The 18139-nt window shown below is 37.1% G+C and overlaps 1 protein-coding gene across 9 annotated transcripts in view; it reads left to right on the plus strand.

Annotated features, from left to right (window-relative positions):
- Window positions 1-18139, plus strand: part of LOC138177904 (nephrin) — a 94995-nt gene that overhangs the window by 45992 nt on the left and 30864 nt on the right. For 7 of the 9 annotated variants that reach the window (XM_069109215.1, XM_069109214.1, XM_069109220.1 and 4 more), the window contains one exon: window positions 2986-3024. The exons of the other annotated variants lie outside the window; for them this stretch is intronic. In XM_069109215.1, the coding sequence (XP_068965316.1) occupies window positions 2986-3024 (39 nt within the window). The remainder of the gene's footprint in view (window positions 1-2985; window positions 3025-18139) is intronic. 9 annotated transcript variants of the gene reach the window in all.

The following is an 18139-nucleotide window of genomic DNA, read 5'->3' on the forward strand; positions in this document are numbered from 1 at the left end:
CAACTTCTTTTTTAGAATAAATACCGTGTACGATACGACAGAAACTGATCAAACGTGTTATTGGCATAACATTACTACCAAGTTTACGTACCAGTAACAGAGTAGAAGCATCGATTTTACTATGTTTCGTAGACTTGATACGTGTTGCCTATTTAACATCTTATCATTTTTATATTGCTAAAAATTATACTTTTCGTGATAAAATTTGTCCAGAAAATAGGGGGTACATACGATATTAAGAATAAAGAGATATATATTTGTTGTTGAAAGAGATTTTAATAGTTTGAAAGATACGCGTCCACTCGAGTATTTCTCGCCAGTGGACACTGCGTCACTCCCAACGCAATCTTTATTCGCGAGAAATACTATCAACTACTACTACTAGCAACTCGCGATAGTTTTACTCTAAAGTGGAGATGTACTTTAAGATTTGACGAATAAGTATACATACATGTGCACGCGTAAGTATATGTATACGTATCCTATATGTACGTATTCTAGCGAGAAAATTAATAACTCGACCGTGTAAAGGAATTTAGGTCGGTTTGCCACCTTCGTTCCTTCTTCTCGTATATGGCAATCGACCGTTGCCTGTATCAGTTGCGACAATAATAGGAGAGAACGCCACCTGTTTTCAAGTGTTATGGAACCTCCGACCAGCATCATCGTCTTTGTCTTAGATAACTTGCCACGTAGGTGCACATTGCACCCTACAGAGAGAGAGAGAGAGAGAGAGAGAGAGAGAGGGTGTGTTCCCCACGCTGCTGCAGTTTCGTTAACGTTAACGTTGACGTTGACGCTGACGTTATATTGCAACTCGCCACATATTGCAAACGACTCTTAATCAGATACTTTTCCCATTCATCATCTTTTCGTACTTGTGATTCTTCATACAACACACACAACTATAACTTCTTTCTTGTCCATTCTCCCGTTTACGCATCTTACAAATCGATCAAACACGAGGCAATAGCTCGAAATGATAATAAAATGAAGAATTCATTGATAAGTAATAACAAAAGCGGAATAATAAAGAAATAACGAAACGGATCGATGATTTGAATCGATTAATGCTTACAAATACGGAGAAAGTGAATGAACGTTATCGAGTAATTAATTGGGAATATACGTTTACGCGTAACCTGCAGGCATCGCGTAAAACAATTAATCGGCTTATCGCTCGTAAGATTCGCATGTAAAATTTTATTCGCTCTATCACCACTGGCTTCGTCACTAATAATTTCAAAGTTCCAATCTTCTTAAGAATTTCCACGATTTCCACGCTCACTTGCTCAATAACATTTTATCAGATATTTTATTATGCGTATACGTAATACGCGTTGTATATTATGCAGGGTGTCGCGGTTTTAAATGATCAAATCACAGCAGCATGTTCTACGGAGAGAAACGAGGAGAAACGAGGTACAACGAATATAAACGTTGATCTAAAAACGTTTTGTAAAAAAGTTGTAGAAGAAATATGAAAATTAAGGACGATAGAGCGGAATTCGTTGTTGATACGCATCGCAAAATAACGTAACAATGTTTACATGGAATATGCCGTTACGACGAGATCTTCGACGAGCGGGCGAATTAGTATGCATTCGGCGTTTACATCTTTACGTTCCCATTTCAAAGTTTCCTCCCTTTGAAATATACTAGCTTGACATTGTAGGCAGATTGAGTTTATCACTCTGCGAATTTCATGCTTATTTTGTTTTACGAGACAACAACGGAAAGTGTACGGTGACACAGACCTGTGTTTATATAATAACACTTTTTCCTACCACACTTTCCACTCGTGCAACATACCGCCGCAGTTTGATCACTTAAAACTGGGACACCCGCATACTAATAACCTGTACGAGTATATATGTATGTGTGTGTATATACACGTGTACACTGTACAAGATAAAGGATCTTTGTCATGGTACACACTTTCTTTTTACTTTAGTGATTCTCTCTTTTTTTTTATTTTCATCGTGATTATCTCATAACTCTATCTATCTATCTATCTCATAGCAATAAAATGGAAATACGTACAAATCGGTTAACCTTTAATTTACTTGGATCGAAAAATTTAAACTGTTCGTAAATTTGCTTCTGACGAAAGAAGCGAGACACAGGAGAGATAATACGAGGGGAAATACTGAAATAAACTTTAAATTGAAAACAAATTTTAAAACGCCTTTTTATTAAAATTAAAAAATAAACGAGAGTATTTAAAAATTTGAAACGGAAGCACTCGGAACCACGTCGATGACCATGTTATTACACGCTAAACTAAATATCGATCTTATTTCACTTTCGTTTGCAGGAAAATTGAACGACTTGGTTTTTTTTAAATTCAGCCGTTTTCCGTTTCTGGCGTCGGTTAATCACTGCGAACGTCGAGTTTGCGATGCAAACTTTATTTCACGCCCGGTACCCATTACCAGATTCAACCGTACCCACTTTCCAAGCACGATCATATAAGCTGACATATTGCGCGTGGTGCCTATGGTGATGTCGAACGACAATGTGACTACCTTTTCGTTCTCGTTGAATTTCATTCCGAGTTAACATAATTTACAAATAATTTTAATACTATATATACCTATGATTATCATCATTATTACTATTATTACAATATTATTGTTATTATTACTATGATCATTCATTCGATTAATACCAAATCATTTCAATTTTCCGCTTTCGTTATATTATATTTCCAAGTGATTGTAATTTAATTGACAAAGTACATAGTTCATTGCTTGCTCATCATTCTGCAAGTTTGACGTTCAACTAGTAAATCGATTTATCTTGATCTCCTTTCCTCTCTCTTTATAAATGTCTATCGTCGTCTTGTTAGTAATGCGTCCTCCATTAGTAATACGAATATTAGATCCTAATAGACTATAGTAAATATCAATTATCAGAGACAAATACGTTATTTCCTTCCGTGCTCAGATAATTTCTTATGATTTATATATATTTTTGTTACAGGAGGCCCGCGAACATTTTCTGCTAGGCCTTACCGTGGAGGTTGGTTGGTTTGTTTGGTTTGCAATTACAATTACATACATAGTCTGTAGATATTTTCTTCCAAGTCTGCCGTAATTTCAACCACATTTCTATGTTTCCATTCATATTATCCATAACTATAGCTATATTTATATCTTTATGTATCGGAATATCTAAACATATAGCATATGTATATGCGTATAACGATCGTACATTTTCATTTCCTGCTTTGTGTGTATTTTTCTGTCTATGTATCGGCTATCTCCTTCCCGTTTATCTCTTGTCATCTCTCCCTTTAGCGTTTCGATCATCATTTAACCATGCCAACTTCTTTTCCGTATCTATGTATGCGATTAGATTAATGCCATGTCGTTAACATACGAAATGTTCTCACGAAATGATCCGTGTAAAATAGATGGGAATAATCGACGGATATCTAATTCTAATAAATAATAAGAAAATTCTCGTATGAAATTTTCTTCTTTTATATACATGTTACAACAATTCTATTACCTTATACTCAACGTAGACGTATTAGTACAAAGTACAAACTGCAATTCGAAACTTGACGATATCTGAAAATTATGTATAACATTCTCTTTTCTTCTATACGTTGAACGTTTCACCGCTTAAAAATATTACAAATTATCACATCTTCTTTTAGTAGGATGTTTTTGTACGTTATACACGCACATTTCGTGAAAATGTTTGTACACGCGTTCAGCCAAATTAACCATTACGAACGACCCTTATATCGTTTAATTATAGCGTATGATATATTTGCAGAAATCGATTACTTTAATCACACAAAACGCTTCTTATCCTATCAATTTACATTACTAGTTTTATTTATACATTACATCGATGATAAGCACGATAGCAAGAAATTTTTCCGAAGGTAGGTGACAAACGATACGACTTATCGTTTCATCGTACAACTTATCATGGATTGTGGAATTTGTCCCGGCTCGAATTACGCACCAACTTTTAAGCAATTTTGCTCGTAATCGGGTGGATCCGAGCCTGAAATGCAAGGAACTATAACCTGTACGATCTTTATATTGCAACACGAAGCAAGCTGTAGTTTGAAACCAACATCATATCTGACATGTATTTATATGAATCTTTTTTCTACTTTACTTTCACTAAAAATCAGAAACTAGGTTTCACAATTATATTTCAATGTCGTATCTACTATCATTAATATTTCGCTAATTATTTAGAAGTTTACCCTCAAGTTCGATTTCGATGATTTTTGAATATGTCGTAAAACTTTAACATTTGGAACAATATCTTCCTCTCAAGAAAATATCCTACTCTCTTAGTAAATTTTGCCTATAATCATGCGTTAGTATTGGCCGTATAGCGGCCGACAACCAATACTAACGCATACGTTGTTACGGACGCACGATTATGTCGACGATATAGGCAGAGTTCACCGTAGCGGTACCGACGTTTACGCGAGAGGAGAAACGTTGTTCCAAACGAACGATGTCGAGTTTTATAACGTACTCAAAAATCATTGAAATCAGCGTAGAGGAAAACATTTAAATAAGGAACATTTAAATAATTACCGACATTTCTTGACAACGACACGGAAGGATAAAAGAGACGGACGACGAACGATTGTATGCGTGTTACGTAGGAGGTTATGTAAATCGTAAACCAAATTTATTTATTATTTTCTAGGCGACGAGGCGACGAGGCAAATTAAATAAATAAATATACGTATATACGCGCATTCTTGAAAGGGATATTCGTAAAAAATTGCTTTACGAAGCGATTCTTGAGAAGAACGGTAGCAACGATGACGACGACAAGATTGTCGCTCGACTGACGCCTCGAGTATCAAATCTCGTTGCTCGGTGCGGGGCGGTAAACATTCGCGATATTCTCAACAACCATTGTCGGTATCATCGACGCGACGCGACGCGACGCGACGCGACGCAACGCGACGTCCGTCGATGTGCACTCGACGAGGCTTCTCACGTTCCTGACCGCCGCGTCGTTCTTCCAAGATGACCGCTCGGCCGTAAAATTTCTCCGCGACTAGAAAGCAAACGAGATATCGTTTCAAGAAAACGTTCGAACAGAGTAACCCTCGAAGAAACAGTATGTATCACTGTGAATATATGTATTAGATCTCGCTGTCCTGTCCCCTCCTCAATCTCTCTCGCTCTCTCTCCCCCTCTCGCCCCGTGTAGCGGAGGCATCGGACCGCGGTACATAATTATCTATATTACATATATCCAAGTTCATTGAATTTCGTACTCTGCAAGAGATGCAGTCGGTAATCACGGTTTCACGACTATTCGCGTTTATTAGCTCTTGCACGGCTAATTTCAGCCACAACCAGTCTTTAGTTGCTCTTCGAATTGACTGAATTTTGAATACCAACTAACGTATATTCTAATTTTTATAGAGCGAAATTATCGATCAAGAACTTCCCTCTGAAAGAAGGAAAGAATTTTCCTACAAGTGATTATAAAAATATGAGCCACGAGTCGTAAAGCAAAGTACGTTTCTGTCGTAAAAGAGAGTCAACGATTGAAGACAATTCAAGTATTGGGAGCGAATGAGGAAAGAAACCGAGTCTTGACCGAACCTGTAGACGAATGTAATTTCTACGATTTATATATGTAAAAAAAGTGGTTGTTTTTGCAAACGTTAAGAGTGCTTGAATAGGGATAGCGAGAGAGAGAGAGAGAGAGAGAGAGAGAGAGAGAGAGAGAGAGAGAGCAGGCAGATCGAGCTAGATTTATTCGTTCCTAAGAGAGAGATGAAATTTCAACGAGACAACACCTGTGTCCCGAGTTTGGGTCTGGGTTCGCACGAAACACTAGGAAACCCTATCTGCGATGTGCCTGTGCTGATATACGGAGCTAACAAAATTTCTTGCTGTTGTATCGTATCGTATCGTTCGAACTTTTTCGATAGAAACTACCGAATCAGCGAATTACGGAAACGTGCCTTATCCAAGATTTCCTACGTACTACCCGATTTATAAATGTAACAAATAGGAAATTTCCCGAGGACAAATTAAGAAATCGACTAAAGACGTATTGACTTGCTATATAACGCGTTTAATATACTTGTATCGTATGATTGTACTCGTATTCCTAGAAATTTGTCACGCAACTAACGTTAGAATAGTCCAATTCGTACAACTTCTTCATTTAAATATGAGTGTGAAAAATGACGTGTATAATCGTAATAGAGAAAAGTACATGTTCGTTATACATATCGTATATCGACGAGCAGTATCAAGACACGGTACAGTTTTCCTAAGACTCTTTAGACTGTTTAGAGTTTTAGAGTAATGAAAATAAAATCCGAGAATAACGATTGACAGGTGCTATAAAAAGGTAAGTTGCTGGATGCTTTCAAGCGGTAGCAACCAATATCCGTCGCAACGGTATCGTTTCATATCACGGTGCACGTACGCAATGGATATTGTTTCCTCGTGGCCGAAAGTTGAAAGGATACGAAAGAAGTTTCCCTCGCGTCGTATCTAGATACGGCAGCCAGCCTTCCTTCTGGCTCTCCTCGTGAGGTAATGGGCTTTGGAGAGCGGTGACAGTTGCGGAAGGAGGTGGGGACAAAAGCGAGGAAGACACTATGCCGAGCTTCCTAAAGCGTGTACTGGTAACAAATCATTCAAGAGGAAGCGACCTGCTATACAGTGCTTTCTACCCCTTCGTGAACGATTTGATTTATACGTTGGTCCTGATTACAATTGATTTTAGTCTGACGATATCTGTCTGTCCGACGACGGAGTACGTTGTAACATTCTCCACCGTATTTGTACCGTACAAATCTATCTACCATGCGAAACACAGCCGAGGAATATTGAAATTTTAAACCGCGATGGCAGTGCTTCTGTATAAAAATTGAAAACAATTATTTTGTCAGAATGTAAGATCGAATCAACGATATACGACTTATTTTTTTCGATTTATTCGTCCGATGGAAGCCAGTCTCTACAGTCTTACGTATATGTATGCGATCGTTAGATGTAATACATACGTATATATAGCTGAGCGGGTATCGACCTACACTTACATATTTCAGTTGGTGTGATTTTTAATGCGTCCGTGTAATCGTGCGTGATAACCGCGTGTAATACAACCATCAGTTCTTATGATACGTCGAGAGAGAAACGGGAGGATTAATTGGTGAAATTTGATTAACAGAAATTTCACCGGAGTTTGTTATTATTACTTGTAACTTGGAAATTCATCGTCATATTTTTATTATGAAAATTACTTTGATAAACAGACTGAAATACTTGGCTATCCGTATATTCAAAATTACAGGAATTCCAACGAATTTGATTACATTATAACTGAATTACAATAAATCAATATCTTACTATACTATATGTAACTCTAGATAGATATGTACACGTATATAAAATTAAATATTACAAACTGTTACAACATCAGATACTATTCCAACGTATTACGTAATTAAACAACACGATCGCTCTATATCAGTTACAACAGAATTATTGCAACTAGCGCCGGCTCGAGTTGTAGCTGCCAAACGTATCCAAGCTTTCGTCTGTACCGACGAGTAAATCCAATTAGTAAATTCGGTTATACCGCTAACTTTTCGCTGCATCACACCTAAGGGACGATGGGGCGGCGATTTAGGATAAATTTCGGTGTCAACTTTTTAGAGTATCGTTCACCTACGAGATCTAACAACCACCCGAGTGACAACAAGGAATTTTATCCTCGGGCCCCTTTTACTAACAATCAGTAGCTTAATCCACTTATTCGTTCACCGTTTTGTATGCCAGGGACCCTTAAGCATTCTGTAGATAACAGGCAATAACACCCAAAGCAGGAAAAAACGGGTAGATTCGATTAGAATAGGATCTCTGTTTTCATTAAATTCCCAGTTAAGTTATTTGCCAATAAGCAACCGGCATAACGATAGTTGAAATCGACAGTAACAGAGTGTGGACGTGGCAAGGATCGTGACAATAGTTGCATTTGAAAATATCTCTATAAAACAGAGTATCGTTAGAGATCACGGCCAAGCCTGTAGTAGCTTCTGGCGCCTCGAAACAGTGTTTCCTATATCGAAACAACATCGGTTCTATTCGTTTTTACGACAATTCGTGGTAGAATTGATAAACGGCAAACGCGATTCGTCTTGCCTTTCGGCGCATAGTTTGTCGTTAGGCCTATTTCGTATAGTTTTTCATTCTGTTCGCGTATGTACGCGTCATCGCACGTTTAGTTAATAAATTGAATTGAAAATGCATATGCAGCGAGTATGTGCCGTACAAGTTTGCGACCATTTCTCTGTCTATGGTTCGACTACGCGTACGCACGCGTTATTGAATTTACATGCATACATTCATAGAAATACACTTTGGTGTAGGGGTTAGATCGTATCTCGTCGCTTATTCGTAGGCAGACGGAATCGTTTACGTAGAATACGTTTCCGTGTTAAACGGCCGGAGTACGTGATTTCATTTGCGATACGAAGTCACGATCGTTCTACATCCGTTGGAAATATGGCGCCTCACGTTCGTCCCTTCGTCCAGTGATGCACGGTCCTGCACTCCATAAAGCACGCAAAACCGGATCAACTAGGCATTTAGTACGGAGGAACCGCATGAAACCCACTTCCGGGATTCATGTGCCACCTCGAGATTCATGTTTCACCCTAAATCAAATAATTTGGGCAGACGGGAATTTAGCCTAGAAAGCAGGCAACAGTTCGACGAGTGTTCCATTTGGAATGGACGATTGCCGTGTAAGAATGTCTCGACTAGTATTTTAATTATTGGTAAAATCTACGAACATACGGAATAAAATAAGCAAAAGAATCGATCGTATGAGAAACAAAAGTGTACGCACAATCTCTTTTCTTTCTCTCATACCGAGGAAAGAGAAGGTAGAGCAACGTGTTTGTGATTGTAAACTCGGATTCTAAACTTGCAGGTCTTCCGCTGTAAACATGCTTTCTACTCCTTCCACTTTGTCAAGTTATACGTCGTTGCGATGGTTGGATGGGTGAGTCATCCGGTACAGAGAGGTCAGGGGGAAGTTAAACCGAGGGTGGCGGCGGCGGCGACGACGACGGCACGGTCCAAGAATCGCCAAATAGCCGGTCATTGTGCTTCGCTAAAGAGTAAAAGAGACCAAGCAATCGACCGACCAACCCACGAACGTCCAACCGGTCGAGTCCTCCTTCTTTTAACCTCTCCCTTTTTCCCTCTTCAACCTTTGCCGGGTGTCTGTTGTACGGCACTTCGTAGTCAACCTTTGATTTTCGAGTTTCGAGCGGTCAAATTTCTTCACATGCCACACCGAATCGATCTCCTTCGTGTGCCTTTTCATTCCGTCTCCGGCGTTCTTCCCCTCTTTCTTCCCCTCTTTCTTCTCCCTTTCTTCTCCCTAATCCTTCTTTATTTTTCTCCTCCACATTTTGCTGGCACGTTCCTTTATTTGCAGCGTTTCGTCCTGTTTTCCTATGTCTCTACCAAACCTCTTTTCCACGATCCTCGAGTGAGTCACCCCTTTCTCGAACGGCGTTGGCCAACCTGCATGTCTCATTCCTTTGTCCCGGCCACGAGGTGGTAGTTACAGCAAGGTTTTATAGCTGATCGTATATCGAGTAGTTGAACGTGTACGCTTTCGTTTCCAGAATTGATTTCTTTGATTTACTACCAACCCGTCGCAATTTCGTCCCTAGAAATCTATACTCGATCGCTTTACGCTGATCATTCTACTTTTCATATCTCAACGCGAAGTCAACAACATTGAAGATTAGCAAGAAGAATAATAACATTTCGAATGGAATTAAGCAAACGCGGCAGCGAAGCAACTGTCGAACGAAGAAACTGTCGAAGAAAATGAGTTTCGTTGCAACTTGTAATATAAGAGAGTAATATGAATATAAGTAATATAGGGATAGACAGCCATTATGAAAAGTAAATAGAACCGTTTCAAGGGTCTATTATTATCGCTAATGACAGATGAAACATGCCATGTATATATATATATATATATATACATACATACACACGTACATATTGTATAGATATATAATCAGGAAACTTTGCGAACGATGATTTGATAACAATAAATATGTAAAACGTATGTTAAAATTGTTTTATCCAAAGGAAATAATCGTTTGACGATCATACAATATTTAGAAATAATTGGTTGCAATCTCCTACACCTGGAATTACACGAAAATTAGAAATAGATGAAATATGAAAGTAAGAAAGAATCGATTCGCATGATCGATGATGAAGAATCGAAACGCGTGATAACAATAACGCTAGTTTTATAGAAAATGACGATGCAGCAGCATTAATGATTAAATTATTTATTCCGTTACTTCTATCAAGTGCTCGAGGATTTTTAAGGTTTTCAAATATTTATTAAAGAATTATCGAAGAATTCTCAATTTCTATAATAATAGTCGTTTTTTTACATGTCTGCAACGTTATATGGATATTATTTTGATTAAATATCCAATTTTCTGAAGATTTTCTGCAGATTTTCCGAGGCTATGTGCAGTTAAAGTTTTAAACAACATTTCGTATAACGTACTAACTTGGAAAGACTTTTTCGAAGGAATTTTCAAAAATCAATTATTTTACTCAATGAAATATCGGGAGAAGACGCGGTAGATACGAAACAATAATGTACATATAACGGTACAAGCAACGATTAACCGCAGTGGTAGGTCACGGATTTTACACATGTAATCATAAACAACATACACTCATTAGCGTATTAATTCAACATTCGAATTAAATTAAGACAGCGAAAGGATGGGTTTTTAGACATTCGCAGCAACCACAGAAACGAGTAGGACGCGTGACGCTAACCGCAGCGCAGGAAGATGTTAACGGCTGTGTAGGATACGATAGACAGCGATAGACTCTTGTTTAGTCCTGAAGCGATTTTCAAACGTTGTGCCCGCCTCTAACGAAAAAGAGGAAAGCTGCGAGTCGGCTGCAGTCATTGACGCGCGTCTCTTTTATGCAACGAGACAACGTGCTCGCTGCAACAGTGAGCGACGAAGAAATAACAGCGCAAAACAAAAATTGTTTTAGCGTGCTGCAGCACGGTAGAACGTGCTGAGTAGCCGCTGCTGATTCGTGGTTAACTTACCAGATCTTACTGTCGCGAATATATCCTACTACGTGTATACGTGTATCTTAGGTCTTAAGGAAATCTTGTACAAATAACGTACCATACCTTTCGGCTCCAAGGACTCATCTCTTTAGACTTGGGTTTCAGATTTAGTTAACAACAACGTAGACTTATCGTTAACCGAGAAGGTTATGCTGTTTTATGCTTATAGCGTCAAACAGCAGCAAAGTAATCAAGATATATGTGAGTATTAAGGAGAAACCTCGGTACGATTGTCCAGTAAGGCGGCGATCCTTGTTCTAAATCGTCAGTTACATAGCTTCTGACAATACTCTCGTTCGCGTTAACCAGACTGTAATACGTTGCTCAGCGACCATTCATCGTTACTTGCTTGTCAGCAAGTAAATTTCGAATTTCGCAAAAAATGCTCTACCTCGTAAAACGATTTAATCGTTGCGTTTAATAATATACATTATACATACATACATACATATTAAGTTGTCCAGAAAGTGTCTTTCTTTTGTAAACGTGTTTTTTACAACAGTGCACGTTCATACAAACGTGAAATCAAGCCTGTGAAATGTCGCGGTGTTTATCTTAACAAACAAAATGAATCACAGAACAAAATGAATCGTACGTAATTCAACAAATAGAATAATAGAATCAAACAAATCTAAACAAATAGAATAATATAATATAAAACAAAAAACGTTGTGCGTCTATTATTTCCTCATAAAACGAAAGAAACTTTTCGGACAACCTGATATGTACATACATACGTACATACATACATGCATACATACATACATATGTTTCACGTTACATGTATTGATAGCACATAAACGTATATAAGTGAAACACATTTTTCAACTATACTTTATACACACATACTGTGCACATTATGATCTTGTCGCGTATAAGTACACTATTAAAGTACTACCTATGTGGTTAATTATAAAAAAAGGGAATTGAGAAACAGGGTTATATTGATCGTATCGTGTACATATTTAGCTATACATACACAGTATACGTGTATAATAAGCTTGTATAATGTGGAATTAAACGGCCTTTTTAAAATATGCCAACAAATACATATATAATAATTAAGATTTCGACAAATATCTTCTTTATTTGAGAAACTTTTAATTATTTTTATCTTTTTCAGCAGAATTATATCACTAGTTGCTTTCGATATTGCGATACGCATGTATAAAGGATCAGAAAACAAAACTACCAAACTGTGACAAATCGTGCTAATAGCGAAAAATCATACTGCTTGTGATATGGTTGTGATATTGATTATTAAGTATCCGAAACATTATTGTTTAACAGAAACGTTGATTATTCGAAAGATAGATTATCACAGATTATGTACATATGTACGTCACAATCAGTTCCACTTATACTACAAAGTGAAATATGAAACACCTAGGGTTCAAACGCACCGAGTACAGTTTTTTCGTAACTGTTCGCAGTTTTTCTGCGAATTTGTATTTCAAAGTCGAATTGTTACTTTCGATTCCAGTCTACCCTAGCGCGATACGGCGCAGCGCCGCGGCACGACGCGCGACATGTCATGCGGCACAATGGGCTTGACAGGATGTGACAAGCCGACCTGTCACACGGCAGCCAAAATGTTAAAAATGTTTTTTTTTTTACAGATGAAGATTTAATAATGTTTACTCGCTTTATTTTCAACGCCTAAAAATTAACATTTACATCACTCTCGATTATTAAAAGTTCTTTTCTAACGATTGAAAATTCGTAGAATGCTAGTGTTTCATCGGAGCGAAGGTATTCGTACGCAACCATTAATAATAACGATATCGTAATTATTGTTTTATGGGATCAATTCTTTTCACCACGCCTCGTAGCTTGTAATCCATCTTGAATAGGATGCGTTATTGTCCTACCCGGAAGCAACAAAATATTGAATAATTTAATCGACACACTTTGTCACGCATATGTATATTCGCGGGAATTGAAATAATTCAATTATTAACGGGAGTATCAAACTTTTATAACAAGATACGCGAATGTTTGAAAAATATCAGCATTCGTTGCGTAAAATTCTGTCAATGCGATTGCCAAAACAGAGTAGTGAAATAGAGAAAGAAAGCAGTAGATCAAGCTTGAAAAAAGAAGAGGGCAGAGAATGCGAGGGTTGGGCAAGTTGCGGCTGGTGGTACGCTATTGGTTGCACGGTCATCGCCGCGATTGTAAATCAATTAGTTCGCATTGTAAATAAATCACCATTTTACAACTCTACCATGCCGCACCATACGACATTCGTATGAAATTTATTGTCCATTTTCACCAGAGTCACTTCGATTTTAGCGCTCTGGCACAGTATTGCAATTATACAAAATTGTTGTAACATGCAATTATACCAATAATTCTTTCTACACGATGCTGAGGTATTATTTCCGCCTACGTTCCCTGGAATAGGTGAAATAAAGATAAATTTCGCAATTTAGAACTACTCCTGTCCGTTTATTAGTTTAACTCTGAAGTTTGTTAGCGTTACAAAATTTAACGATTTACATGATATCTTTTTACTGAGTTACTTTTCCATCGTGCACAACAATTTTTTATACAGTTTAAATTAAATATTCCTTGATTTTCTCTTTCCCACAATGCGTGGTTTTGTGTGAGATAAAACCAAGATTTTTTATGATATCTAAGACTTTAAAAGATAGTTATGTACTTATATATTTAGCTATATGTATATAACTAATGAAACTACGGAAAGAATAATAACGTTAGACGTATGGAGGCCACAACTCGAGTAAGCGCACGGTGGTTCCAGCGAATGTTGTGTATGATTCTGCCGAACGTTGAAGCAATTCCATCGCGAGTTTCACTTGAACTTGTGTGGTTTCTCAAACGCCTTTCGAAAGTGGCATCCGAAAATATATGATTTTCTGAGAGTGCTAGGAAATTCGAATCGATATGTTTCTATGGTATCGGAGGGGAAAGGGTAAGCGATATCTGGACAAACGTATTCGGACCTACTTCCGAAACAGCAACAAACAGTATATATGCACTACCGGTACATAAATGCAATCAACGGTTGTCGATGGTCACCTGCCCTATCTGCTGATTCGTTATTCGATACTTGCCGTCAGCAAAGACCGATAATTAAATAATCTTTCGAAAATCTTTCGATAGACTTTATAAAGTTCTGCGAATTCACGAAGCAACAACTCATGTAGCCGTTGTACACTTTTGTAACACGTATATTCCTAAGAATTTGCTATACTTTCTTTTTAATTCCCTTGTTTATTTGGACATTTCCAATAATTACTGTGCGTTTATGAGAAGATGGCCAAGCGAAAGAATGCGAGGATCCGACTGTTATAACAAATAGGCCCGCATTTTCTCACATAATCGTAAATCATAAATCATAAAAAAATTACATTTTCTATACTGATTGGGTTCAAAACAGCGTCGATTATTGTCAAATCACTTTATTTGTCTCCTTAAACGCTTGAATTTTCGAACAATTTGGATTCAATAAATAAATCCTTCTACAGTTTTACGATCATCGAAGATTTCAAAGAAGTCACTTGTAACGTTACCTATCGCAACTCAGTATCATTTAACGACGAGTTAAGAAATCAATCGAGTTATGTTTCCATAAGAGAAGGAAGATCTATTTGCTATGGATACGTTGCTTGTACAATGTACACACGACGACTAATTATTGGAGACGTGAGAAGTTTAACTTTTCCGACACGTATACACGGGAACAATATAGTTACACTGTCTGAAAATTAAAGGAAATTCCAGGTTGTTTCGCAGTCGGCTGATGTGCGCCAGGTAATTGTGTGTACTGTTAATTGCCACCGGCTGATGGAACAATGCTGTTATAAACTGCCCGCCCTTGGGATACATTGCAGAAATTTCGAGAAAGCCACGTCGCAGTCATCGGCCACCGACGAACGTGAAATTTGAAAAAACCTATCAGACACCTCTCATCTCTCATTTTCTATACAATCGTATTACTTGATTTAGACTTACTTTGACAAACCTAATATCTTCGCACGTGAGAATCGCTACGGACCTCCATTTGGGCTTCCCCTCATTCGATCCTCGCGAGGCATAGTTCATCTTTCGGCTTTCAACGCCGATATACTACGCTCGGCGTTCTAGGTGCGTCTCTACCTCGCAATGAAAACGCGGATGTACCGGTGTCTCCCACGGTGGGCGCCAAGACCGGCTTTCACTTTCATTTTGCATTTACGTTTACGCATCCCGATGACTCGCGCAATTAACTTAATCGTCTATTTATTTAAAAAAAGAAAAAAAAACTCGTTAACCACTTTAACCCCTATTTCGTGGTTTATAACATTTGAATAGACAATTTTTATAAGCCTTACATAATAGCTTCGTTACATTTATCAACATACACGTATGCTGGCAAGATTTCAGCGGAAATGTAACTGCGAGAACATTAAGTACGCTAATAACTAATAAATAATAATTTCGAAAAAATTACGCAACGATGGATGTATATGTATGTATCTGTATTTATACTTTACATATATAACAGTAATATATAACCGAAACAGCAATAATACCGCATTGATATTTTGAAATCTTAGGCAAATAATATAAAACGTAAGAGACATTTTTACGGGAAATAGTAAAATAATTTATACATAGAATCTACAAGCAATTGATCTACGAATAATGGTCTATGGAATTTCTCTGATTGCTTGATAATGAAAAAAACTCGATGTTGTCGATAAATTCTAAATTGGTTTCAAACAGGTTTGGTATTGTAAAACTGTCTGTCGTATCGATTGATTTGACTGTACGAATCCGAACATGATATTAGACGTGTCCGATGTAAAGTAAATCATGGCAGGTCCGCCTAAACGACGAACCAGCCGTTTTGCGTGGACGCATGTAGGTGGCAACGGGTGGACAGAGGGCATAGACGCGACGCTCCTATCCGTACAGTGCTGGCGTTAATGCTAATGCTAATGCTGATGCTAATGTCGATGTTAATGGCGTTGACGGCGTCCTTTGCCGATCTGTACTAGCGAATAGACCTACCAACAGACACATACTACCTCCAGTCACCCAATTGATTATCATCGATTTATATCATTCTGGCAGATAGTTCGATCCAGCCCAAACGATCGATCGTTTTTATCGATCATTTCTCAATTAACATTTTGTACTTACCATTATGTGTCTTTCTTAACACATGAGAATAAATTTTGCTTCGTGTTAATCACATTCTACGCGAACGTATCGATAGAAATTACAACTGAATCGCAATACGAAATCAATTTGTTAAGAGAAAAAATGTGCCGATGAACATTTTTAGCAAATAATTCAAATTACATCGAATAATACTAACAGTAATAATAATACTAGCGAATAATACTAATACTATACCTAATTACAAAAACTAATTACAAGGGAATAACAATTAGTTACGATAAAGATTAACATAGTATTTTGAATCAAGAACTGCTGTGTTTGAGTGCTAGTAACTCAGTTCAAACAGTCATTTATATAAAACACAGTTACCAAAGAGCCCAAAACCGAGTTAACAAAGCGTTATCAAAAGAGATAGCCGTGAATATATCTATTTGAAAATGAATAAATAAGCTTGAGTAACTGATTTTAAGCAAATTGTAAATTTGAGTTGTAAAAATCAATTGAATTGTAAAAATGATTTGAGTCGATACCGAATGGGCAATGAGTTCCTAAGATTGAACTGATATCATTGATGAATAACCATGTAATGTAGTTCTTGTGTCGCACGCAAGATCATCAATGTTCACTGGACAGAGCTGTCCAGTTGAGTAAGTTTTAACGACTATCTAGCATAAAACTTTTAATGACTGGAGAAACGCTCAATTTCGATTTCTGGGACCGAGTGTAGTGGATATTGAGAATGATAAGCGGAGAAGTACGATTGGTTAATTTCTATTACTTGGAATGCCTGTTTAGATTCTCGATTTCATATATATATCAACTTATGTACTGATCTTTTCACAGTTTTCCGTCTGAAAATAGGATTTTTAATTTGCTTTCGCAATTTAGTTCAAAAATAACATTTCTCTCCTTACACACTACAGACATTTTTTTGGAAGGAAAAAGACAGCCCCTAAGATCGATTCAATTCTTAAGTCGAAATTACGTCATCGTCGTTGACGACCTAGACGTCAATTACTGCTACTACCTTTACTACCGTATTGCATTTGCATAAACAGCCACGACTCAATCTCTATGCTAATCGACTTGTTCGAGTCCGAAAAGTACTTGCGTTAGATGCGCGTGTCTGAATTCCTGCATGCATATATGTATGTATGTATATACGTAATTTACAGATATTTTCAGTTTGCTTTTCACAATATCCGAAATGTATTCTGAAATTACAAGCACTCCACTTTACGTTCCATTTTATTAACACAACTTATTTCTTTTTTTTTTTTTTTTTTTTTATTTATTTCAATCGATCGAAACCATGAACAATTTACTGTCACTGACATCAGTCGAATATAATACAATAAAACAGATCATGTACACAACTCATTTGCTTATGTACAGTTCGCCGAAACGATTTTCCTTAGCTATTACACATACATATGTTTCATATTTATCGCGAACTGCTAAGAAAGTTATTCAGTTTCAAAATAAATACTTTATATTTTTGAGCTTTTCACAAATCTATTTCATCTAATCGTGTTTTCTCTTTTTGAATTTTCCAAAACGTCTCCTTTCAATCTATTATGTTTCATTATTTCATTTAGACATTAGATCTCATAAAGTTTATTTAAAAACGCACGAGTTAAGATAATATATTTAATAAATAAATTATAGGATCCAATTTACAATTCTAATCACGAAACTAATTTAAAAAATGGGTTAGAAATTATAAATATACATATTTATTTTCATTGTTTTGTCATTTTAAACGAAATCTACGTAATATCAATCACTTGCTTCTCAAGTTTTATTACTATCCATTATTTTCAATTGTC

This window comes from Bombus flavifrons, chromosome 3 (assembly GCF_040668555.2).
Source record: "Bombus flavifrons isolate JBK064 chromosome 3, iyBomFlav1_principal, whole genome shotgun sequence".
In the NCBI taxonomy this organism is placed as follows: domain Eukaryota; kingdom Metazoa; phylum Arthropoda; class Insecta; order Hymenoptera; family Apidae; genus Bombus; species Bombus flavifrons.